Source organism: Maylandia zebra, linkage group LG7 (assembly GCF_041146795.1).
Source record: "Maylandia zebra isolate NMK-2024a linkage group LG7, Mzebra_GT3a, whole genome shotgun sequence".
Classification (NCBI taxonomy): Eukaryota; Metazoa; Chordata; class Actinopteri; order Cichliformes; family Cichlidae; genus Maylandia; species Maylandia zebra.
Window position 1 is genome coordinate 67,844,320 of NC_135173.1, and position 10,931 is coordinate 67,855,250.

The window sequence follows — 10,931 nt, forward strand, 5'->3', positions numbered from 1 at the left end:
CTGGCAGCAGAGCGGCGGGTCGAGCGGTGAATAACAGCAGGACTCATTGTGCCTCGGCTCGGGCTCCACACCGCAGGCCAAATTAAAAATGACACGCAATGAAAGAGCAAAGGAAACGAGTTTCCCCCAGAGAACAATCTGGAAAATTACCCTCCATTCACACAGACAGGGAGAGTATTGACAGAGTGTCACACTCGCTCACAGCCAATCAGCTTTTGTTGCTTTCTATCAGAGCGGACTCAGAACATCTGCTGCTCCTCAAACGCAGCGCCTGTGTCTGCGTGGAGCTGAGACGCCTTACTGGAACAGGTGCTGAAGCGCGCAAACCCACAGCATGTTTGTCCTCGTGTAGCTCTACACAGGTAATGAAGTCACAGCAGCCATATTATTGTTCAGGTAATCGCGTTAAAAATTATCCAACAGGCTCCAGCAGCACAAACACAGTCCAGTTGTTCAGACAGCTAGCAGCTACAACCGCCTGTGTCGCCATCCACCTGTCAGTCAAAGAGGCCACGCCTCTAATAATGCAGAGGTCAGTTATCAGTTATAAAGAGAAATAGACTTTTAAGAGCAAAACAGTTTATCAGGCTGTAAACATGTTTATTTCTGCTGTAAAGTTTTCATTTGGGATGCGGAAAACGTCTCTATCGCCCCCTGGTGTCTGGCTGCAGTATAGGTCATAAACCCCGCCCCCTACATGCTAGCGGATGGGGCTGGGGTCAGACAAAAAAGTAATAATTCTCCTCAGATAAATTTTTTCCAAAGATTCTTTCTTTTGTTTTCAATAGTTCTCATCACGCTGATTTATGTCCAATGAGTCCTCTCTCATAAGTCTGATTCTACTTCCTACCGCGGTGATGTTAAATTGGGGTGGAACGTCATCATAACAGCTTTGACTTGCAGCTGCAGTCACGGAGAAACTTGCGTATCTCTGTTCGGAGGGCCAGCGTTTACGCTACGAAAACACCACCGAGTGTTTTAACCTGACAGCCTGAGGTGTTCTTCAGTAAACTGGACTACCCGAGGCTGTTGGGGAAACTCATTTTGTAAAGTTTGTTTAGCTTCTTTTCTACAGTTACTGGGACCGACCTGCTGGAGCCTCTGCTGGACGTTAGAGGAACTGCAGTTTTTTGTCAGTTCCTGCATGTTTTCCCTGAAGCGCTGACGTTTGGATCCGCTCAGAGTTCTAAAATCCCGCACAGGCTTCTTTCTGTATGAGGCCTTTTTCCAAACAGCTGTTTGTTGCTTGAAGAAAACATTTTCTTACTTACTAAATATTTTGCAGAAAGATCTAAACGTGAACACACCTTTTTTTAAAGAATGTGGTGAAAGAAGCATGCAGTGCTTTTTCTTTGGAGGAAACTGGCGCTTTATTGTTGTGGGTATACACACATCATGTGTTTTACATTCTTTAAAATGCTGTGAGTTTAAATGGCTGCTACCTTGGTCAAGCCTCTCTTCTAAGAGAGACGTGATATTTAAAAATAAATAATGGGAAGCACAGTTTGAAAGGATCGCTTCTGGCTGCTATAAAAGGGAAGAACCTGGCAGCACGTATTCGCGGCGTTGTATACAAGGAGCATCATTTCTACATATTTTAAGCTTTTCTCACGTCTCTCTCTGGGACTGAGGAAGCAGAGATGGGGAGATGCAGAGTTCTTTCTGATACAAATGACTCACTGAAGGAATAAACTGTCCTTCGTACCAGCACTAAAATAAGTGAACTGGAAAGAATTGGAAAGGTTTGCAATTCATATATACTTACATGTTTGTTGTTGCATGCTGTTTTCCTTCCTGAAACTTAGTGGAAACGATGATGCGTTCAAGGACACTGTCCATTTAATGCCTCTGTGTATATCTATGATGGCACAAAAGACCTCACAAAAACTGCAGACGAACATCGTGTTTGGAGTAAAGACGAACAGGCAGACGCAGTAAAACAATGGTGTCCACTGCTGTACAGAAACGTTATCGCTGTAGGATCATTTTAATGCTTAATGGACTGAAAGAGCACAGATGATACAAGCACAACAGACTGCACATCTCACAGCATCCACCAGGTCACTGGTCAACCATCCAGGGTTGGTTTGTGTTTAATGTTGCGGGGGGGGGGGGGGGGGGGATAGCTCAGTAGGTAGAGTGGTTGCCCCATGATGGGAAGGTCGGGGTTTGACTCCACTGAACGGCTAACCTGAGGTACCCCTGAGCAAAGTACCGTCCCCACACACTGCCCTCCGGGCGCTGCATTGGTGGCTGCCCACTGCTTCACTGGGTGAATGGGTTAAATGCAGAGGAAGTAATTTCCCTACTGGGACTAACACATTATTATTACGTCCATCACACTCAGATAAAGAAATCTCTGAGACTTCATTGGACGTCTAACTCTGCACCTGGTGACCTGGTGGATGTTGACAGGTTAAACTATGTTTGTGAGAAAGTATTTTCCACATTATTTTGCATATTTGTCATACTTACATGTTTCCAATCAACAAACTATTTTTAATATTGAACGAAGATAAACCAAGAGAAGAGTTATCAAACCCACCTGCCCTGTGTGCGAAAGTAACTGCCCCCTAAATCTGATAACTGGCTGTTCAACCCTCGGCAGCAAGTCCTGCAGTCTCATGTTTGTGATCCATTCAGGGAGTCTTTCACATCACTGTGGAGGAATTTTGTCTTCTTTTCAGGATTATTTGAATTCAGACACACTGGAGGTTTTCCAGCATGAACGCCTGCTGAAGGTCACGCGGACGCACCTCAGTCTGACTGAAGTCCAGACTTTGACTCGGATGCTCTTGGAGTAATTTTGGAAGGTCGGTCACTCCTGGCTCGGCTCAGCCCTGTTCCAGGTTTTCTCCATGTGTGGATAACGGCTCTCACTGTGGTTCACTGAACTTCTTTGTAAGTGATTTCTGACTCAGTGTGGCAGTGAAACTCAGCTTTACAGAAATGTGGTTAATCACAGTTACTTCATGATGTATTAGGACAGTTACTTTTTCCACACAGGGAAGGTAGGTTGGGATAACTTTTTTAAATAAAGTTATCATAAAACAAAGTTGTTTGCTTCAAAGCACAGGCTGCTTGAAACCAAATCAGGAACATCTTTTCAAAAAGTCTTAATTCAGTTCTTCAATCGGGATCCTCAGTTGGTTTCTGTTTCAGTTTGGAGCAAAAGAGACGTCCAAATTTGTGAGTGTGGTTGATTACCGTAATTGTCGGGCTATAAGCCGCTACTTTTTGCACAAGCTTTGAACCCTGCGGCTTTTAGTCAGGTGCGGCTTTTCTATGGATTGTCCATGATTTTTGTCATATCGTAAGACGATTTGTTTTGTTTGTTCCGCTGTTGTACGGCACTACGTTGCCTGGCGGAAGGGCATGTGATCAGACACACAGTATCGGGGTTCAAGAGTGGTATGTTGGTCACGTGTCCATCCGCCAGGCAACATAGTGCCGTACGAAGTAGCGCGAAAAACAAACTTCAAAGTAGCACTACGCGTTCAGCGGGAGGCGTGGATGATGAATAAACTTGTGAAAAGCAAGTTATGCCCAACTCCACCGGTGGATTCTGACAGCGTGGAAAAGTGTGAAAACATCCACGATCACCAACGGATTTCGAAGGGCTGGACTGCTGCATGATGGAGAGGAGGACACCGCCACGGCCCTTCTGAGGGTGTTCGACTCTGACACTGACAACAAGGATTTGTTTGGTTTTGAAAGTGACAACGAAGGAGAGAAGCTGAGAGTGGATGACGAAGCCATCCTGAGCCTGTTCGTGTCCGACACTGGAGAAGAGGACTTTGGTGGTTTTAGTGCGCAGGAAGATGGTGAATGACTGACTTTTCTTCTTGTTAAAGCCGTGTCGCTGAACCTGAGCCTAAAAGGTAGTCCGAATCTATTTTTCTGGTGTGCTGCAGGTTATTGTTATGTACTACATTTGTTACTCATTTATGAAGCACAGTACATGTTTCCTACTTGTAATTACCGCTACTTGTACATATACCAAAAAAGTTATGCAAATATGTACCCATAACTTGTTTTGCAAAGTATTAATAAAAGGGCTGTGTCTCCAAACAGCCATCTCTTTCCTGACAATTCCCTTTGTGCATATTCTCTTACATATGATAAGTCAACATTGAAACACCTGCGGCTTTTAGTCAGGTGCTGCTAATGTATGTACAAAACAGGATTTTCCCCTGATTTTAGCTTGTGCGGCTAATATTCAGGTGCGCTCTGTAGTCCGGGAAATACGGTATTTTTCAACAGTTTCTTTAAACCTGGATTTTCTGCTTCTCCAGCGCTGGGAGAACCGCCATCACGAACTAAACTGAAGAGTCTGAAACAACAATGAGGTCTGGAGCGGCTGAACACGTGTTTGATATAAGTGAGTAAATGTCCAAAGGTCACAGTGGGAATCCACAGAGGTTCAGTTCTGAAAAAAGAAAAGTACAGCAATGACATATCTCTTATTTGAAGGATAATTGTTTCTACGAGGACACGATGAGGGTGAAGTCAAAGCGCTGGGACCAAGACGTTGGTTTTCGGTTTGCACGTGAGATTTCTCCATAAATATAAAAATAGAGACACTCGTTCGTCCTGTCTTCCCTCCTTAGCTGAAGAAGTCTTTGGAAATGGCTTCCACAAAGTTGGGGGCGGACATGAGGATCCCGATGGTGCAGAGGATGGTGAAGAGCGAGAACGCCACCAGGCAGAGCCGGTCAATCACCGCCGCGGCGAACTTCCACTCGCTGCAGACCGTCTCCTCCTCGTCTTGGCCGCGGAAACGCCCAGCGATGTATCTCACCTCCTCCAGGATCTGGTTCAGCTCCGTCTCCAAGGCTGAACCCCCAGCTGCTCCCCCCGCTCTTCCTCCAGCTCCAACCCCTCCTCCTGCTCTCAGCACGTCTTCCTCAGCACCGACGGCGCCTCCAATGAGCCGTGAGCACAGGAGCTCAGGGTCAGCGGGGGATCCGTAGTGGAGTCCTTCCACACCCCTGAAGCCGACGTAGAGGAGGTTGCTGTTATTTACCTGTGGGTTGTGCCGCAGCGAGCCCTGGCTGACGCTGAGCTCCAGGCTGGACAGGCTGCCGCGCCGACGCTTGGCGGCGTTGTGACACGCTGGACGGACCTTCGCTTCGCCGGGGCGCCGCATCCTCAGGAACCAGGCACACCAGTTCAACAAAATCACACGAGTCTAAAGAAGAAAGAGAAGAAAGTCATTATTTCAAAGTAAATTTGATTTATTTTTCTGTTATCAGAGTTCCAGTTTTGCGATTCTGTGTTTTGGTTCCTTGGAACTTACGATTAAGATGTCGCTTTGTGCGTTTGGCTTCTCATTCTCGTCTCCATGTTTAGTACGAATCCTTCAAGTTGTTTCCTGTTTTATCATTATTATATATTTCTTATATATTTTATCTGGCTTCTTGATTAGGGCTTCCTTCCCCTGTGCGTTCGTCCCCTACAGCTTCAAACCCGTTTGGATAATATTTGGACTTTTTGTTCACCTTTTGGATGTCATGACTTTAAACTTATAAATAACCTCATTATTGGAAACTCCTTTTCTGTTTGCGTTCTCTCTGAGCCTGCTATCTGTTCCCACCTTAAAGATTAAGGGTCATCATAACAAGTGCCTGAGGAAGTTTGTGTTACTTGGTCTGTATCATTTAAATGTTAGCTTAAAAGTGCTTGTATGAAACATGTATGAATGGGTGAATGAGGCTTGTGGTACGAAAGTGGTTCAAGTGCACAGACAGAGTTGAAAAGCACCATTTAGGTGCGAGTCCATTTACCAAGTAGGTGAAAAACATTTTCTTAGGATTTTCTGCAGCCCTGTAAAGAATGCATCCTACAATTCAGTAGCTTGTAGAACTTCCTTCAGCCAGTCAGCGGTCGGAAGGAGCTCAAATCATCATCCCTCCACCACGCTGACAGTTGCCAGGAGGTGTTTGGTTTCCTCCAAACGTGCTGCTGTGCACTGTGCTTTGTTCAAATGCAGCTTTGCAAACCTCAGCTATTCTTTCTGTGTCTCAGGTTTCGTTTTTTAATTGAACCGTTCACAGTATTTTATTGTTCTCTGATCACAGGCATGAGGATGCTCACTAAGAGCACAACCCTGCATGCTAGAGCTGGGCGATAGAACGATAACGATATGTATCGCGATATAACTTTTACTCGATAGAGAAATTAAGCTATCGCGATAGACCTCGCCGCTCGTCCTCAAAAAAAAAAAAAAAAAAGGTCAGCCAATCCAAATTAAGTAGCGCAGAGCCGAACCAATCACAGCCGCAGCGTCACGTTGCGTGACTTGTTACGTGTAGCACAAGTGCCAAGCCGCACGTGTGTTTGTTTGGGAAGCAGCCAGCGGGTAATGGAGGAAATGAGTGTGCCGACTAGAAAAATCAACCGAGCGTGACCGAAGAGAAAACAGATGATGGTTCCAACGCCGGAGAGATTGTCGAACGGAAGAGCCATAGAAGTTCCGTAGTGTGAAGGTATTTCGGCTATTTCAAGTCTGACTAAAAACAGAGTAGCGTGCACTGTAAATTGTGCTGAAAGCAAGTCTGGAAATACAATAAACTGGTGCATGCGTCACACTGTGCGCCACGTTATTGTTTCGGTGAAATGAATTTCTACAATACTGTTAATTCTACTCTCTGCAGTGTTTAAATGCTTACATATACACACAGTTACTGTCCCTCCACACATACGACTCGGTTCTGCTTCTATGCCCCAGCTTTGTTTACTTTTTCCCACCGAGGCTTCTAGACTTCTGATTGGCCAACATTTCTGCACGGTTAGGAATCTAGCGCCACCTGCTGCTTTGGCATGTTCATAGCAGCGTTTTCCTTCATTTCTGCCTTTATGTGTGGACGGGATTATTTTTAAAACGAAAACGGAAAATCTCCGTTTTCAAAAATACCCGTGTACGTGTGGACGTAGCCTCAGTCTCTGACTGGAAGCGCTAATTCGTCATTCGGCTTTTGTCAGACTAAAGTAACTGTTAAAACTGTTTGAAAAGCTCAGCTATACAACAAGGAGAGATTGAGAATTTCCTTTTAGTTCTCAGTTTATTTGATATTGACAAAAGTTAGTCAGTTTTGTCTGTTCTTCTGTAAAACAAACTAAGATTTATTTTTAGAATTAATATTTTGTTTCTAAGTGGAATTGACAATTTAGTCTGTTTCGTTTGTTCTATTTTGAAACTTAAACGCTTTAGTGGCTGCCTTTTGTGTAGTTTGTAATATTTGCCTTTATTTATCTGAAAAAGTCTCATGTTCCTTAAGTACGTCTACCCTGTTGAACTTATTATGGGAAATAAATATTTAAATAAAAACAAGCTGCTGATTATTTCACATTTTACTTGTGAGCAACGGCACATTTAAATCTTACAAATATAGTTATTTGGCTTATATCGTGATAGATATCGTTATCGCCTGAAATGAAAAAAACATATCGTGATATGAAAAAATCTCATATCGCCCAGCTCTACTGCATGCCCAGTGCGTCAGTCTGTCATTACACCGCCATGAGACTGTGATGGTGAAACAGAGCAGGGCGATATGGCCAAAAATATATATCACGATATATATTTGAAAATTTGCGATAACGATATAACTGACGATATAATTTCTGCGAGACAAAATACAACTGCACAACTTTACTAGCGCAAAAAACCCCCCATCCATTTAACAGTGCAAATGCAAATTCCTTGCTGAAAGTTTAACCAAAAGGCATTTCCAGTAGAAATGGGCTGACATATCCTGAGCATAACCATGTATAATATCCACTGAAGTTAAAAAGAGGAGCTTCAGTGCAGTTTCATGTCGTCATTAAGACGATCAGCATTTAAACCAGGAGGCGACTGCTGTTCATCGCTGGATCGTTGTCTACCACGCGTTAGTGAAGTCAAGCTACAGAAAGTCTAATTAAGAGTGTTTTCCTTTGTGCGTTAGGGCTGCTCGATTATGGCAAAAATGATAATCACGATTATTTTCACTGAAATTGAGATCTCGATTATTTGACGATATTTATTTAACCCTTTAAGACCTACTATAGAACCAAGTCCACCAGAGCTTATATTATTTTTTTACATGCTGTAGTGCCATTTGTGGGAGCATTTCAAGTTACTATACATCAATACAACTGTTATAGCCCATATTTTAATAATATGTATGCATTAAGTCCATAGTAATTACATAAATTGCAAAAAAGTGCAATAAACTACAAAAAAAATTGAAAATCGTTTTTGTTTTGTTTACATATATTTCTACTTGGAGAAGTTTAAGAGGTTTATCCCTCAAAACTTTAAATACAATAAAGTTGCAAAAAAATAGTTTACAACAACAGGAAATTTATTTTGAGTGTCTTCATAGTTTTATTTTGGAGATACAGCAATTTTTATATACTGCAGGAAAAACAAAAAACAATCCTATGATGCAAATTTGCAAAGAAAACAGCAGGTGCATCATTTCACTGTGGGAAGTGTTACGAACAGCTGACAGGAACGGCAAAGCGTGTTTCTGGAATATTATGTTTCTGTTCCTGCAAGCGCTTTTTATGCAATTTTTGCAAAGCTTTATGTGGAAGGAAACCGTGACCGAGGACAAGCTGATGGCATCAGATGTAAGTACAACTCCTCCGGTTTCATATGCAAAACAAATTATTGCGCTAGCTTACACGGTTCAGGTTCTACAGGGATTTAAAAATAGTTACGCAAAACGGAGCGTGCTGCTCTGACCGGCTTTAAAGGGTTAACAATGACTTTAAAAAAATAATATAACATAGTGTGCAACACCACTGAAGTTTGTTTTTTAAACTCTCTTTTCAACCAACAGCACTCACTCTCCAAATAACTTCTGCTTAGCTTTCCGAGCTTCCCTCGGGTCCTCTTAATCAGCGGTCTCCAACCTTTTTTGCGCCACGGACGGTTTATGCCCGACAATATTTTCACGGACCGGCCTTTAAGGTGTCGTGGATAAATGAGGGAGGGGCCAATAATCGGCTCAGTCATTTTTAATGATCGTTGAAAGCCCAGATCGTAATCGTGATTAAAATTCGATTAATTGAGCAGCCCTATTGTGCGTCGTACTTAACCCTGTCTCCCTGTCTACAGAGCTTCCTGGATTTTCCCCCGTGTGATTCCCGTGTGGCAGTGTCAGAGTGTGAGCCTGTGATCGTGTGTGTGGATGATCTGAAGAACGCGTGCTTTCCCCCTGGACTTCCCTGGAGACCCCTTCTTCCCTCACTCAGCTGTATATAGCACCCCCCGCACCTTCTTGTATATACACCTGGTGAATTGTAAATAAATCCTTCTTGTGAGCATCAGAACCGGAGTCCTGCGCTTGAGTCCTCCTCCAAACCGTAACATAAGTGAAACAAAGCAGTCAGATAAATCAAACGTTATTCATTCTTCTTGCTTCCTCCACTTCTGTACCATTGATTCATTAATGCTGTATTCTATCACAGCGGCTCTGTTCCCATGTTGTTGCAGTATATTAATGACTAACCTCGTATTGTGGATGGATTATCTCAGTTGTTCTCCTGACTGAAGTTTGGTCCGTTTACAGCATCCTGCCATGCGACTGTATTTGTCTCTAACCATGAGGAACCTTCACGTTAACTTTTATAAGTGGAAAAGTGTTAGTGTTCGTCCTCCTTCACTGTTTATGTTATGCTAACATAGCTGTGTCGCTAGCGATCACGTAGCACAGTGGTTCACAAACTTTTTTTGCTGGGCCCCCCTTTGTTTTAAAAATGTAGCCCCGCGCACGCACACACACTTCCTCCAACCACACGCGCCCATATTTTGCTCCATTGCGGTTTATTTCACACCTCAAACATTTAGTAAACAATCAAGCAAATACAAGTAATCTGCAATAAATTACAGGTAGCAAGGAAATAAACCACTAACTCTTTTACGCTGCGTCCGCACCTACACGGGTATTTTTGAACACGCAGCTGTTTCGTCCACGTAGATAGCGTTTTGAATCACTGAAAACGGAGATTTTTTTTTAAACTCCTTTTTTGCGTTTACATGTGGACGAGGAATACAGAGTTCATCACGCAACGTCAAAGGTATGTGCCTTTATTCACATCACGCTGTGGCCACGTTATTGTTTACATGAGATGAATTGCAGAATGGCAGATAAACAGTATTTTGTCTCTATCGGCAGGTTTTACACGCTTACATACACAGACAGCTACTGTCCCTCCATTTACAAAGGCAGTGATTATTTTACGTGTAGTTGTTTTTTCCTGTGTAATAATATTCAACATTGCGTCAATACATTTTTCAAAAAATGCCTGTCTGTGCAAAATAGGTTCAAAAACATAAACAGCTGTGGGATCCTGTTTGTCTGGTATTTGAACTGGGGGATAATTGTGGCAGGATCAGCCTGATGTTATTTGTATCCCGCTGTAACTTTACTGTATAAAGAGCTAACATCTCCAAAATGTCAGGAGTAGTTAGTCATTACAAGAAGTGTTTGTGAACTAAAAATCAAGAATGTGGGATCCTGTTTGTCTGTGATTTGAACAGCCCAGCGCTGCTCCCGACGAAGGGAAAACCAATCCTGCAGGGAGACCTACCTCGGCACTTGTGCAGGTGAAACCAAAGGGAATGCTTCATCTCCTGCTTTGCGTTTGTGTGGGAGCCCCGACAAAAACCTGTCCATTATGCTAGCAGTGTCCAAGCGTTGTTTTTTCCCCCCCTTTTCATACCGCGCACCCCCCCCCCCTCCCCCTCCCCCACTTTGGGAAGGTCTGACGTAGCACATCATTATATACCACCTAGTCCAACTCCAGTAACCCCACAAACGTCACTGCTGTTTAGTTTTCTGTCTTCATTCATGCTGGAAGTGATAGCAGAGCTGTACGTTTGAATGTTTTCAGAACTCTCTCAGTCAGAACATGCTACATCATGCTTAGCTAACTAG

At 43.4% G+C, this 10,931-nt stretch overlaps 1 protein-coding gene and 1 long non-coding RNA gene across 2 annotated transcripts in view; one reads left to right on the forward strand and one right to left on the reverse strand.

The window, feature by feature from the left end:
* The first annotated feature begins 231 nt into the window (after positions 1 to 231).
* On the forward strand, positions 232 to 4,606 carry LOC143419589 (uncharacterized). The gene is made up of 3 exons (XR_013099608.1): positions 232 to 362; positions 4,296 to 4,381; positions 4,474 to 4,606. It is a non-coding gene; the product is annotated as an uncharacterized LOC143419589 (long non-coding RNA).
* The window catches only part of LOC101470212 (neuronal acetylcholine receptor subunit alpha-7), a 61,294-nt gene continuing 52,331 nt past the window's right edge, over positions 1,969 to 10,931 (reverse strand). The window contains exon 10 of the mRNA XM_004572670.6: positions 1,969 to 5,191. Coding sequence (XP_004572727.1) covers positions 4,607 to 5,191 — 585 coding nt within the window. The 3' untranslated portion in view covers positions 1,969 to 4,606. The remainder of the gene's footprint in view (positions 5,192 to 10,931) is intronic.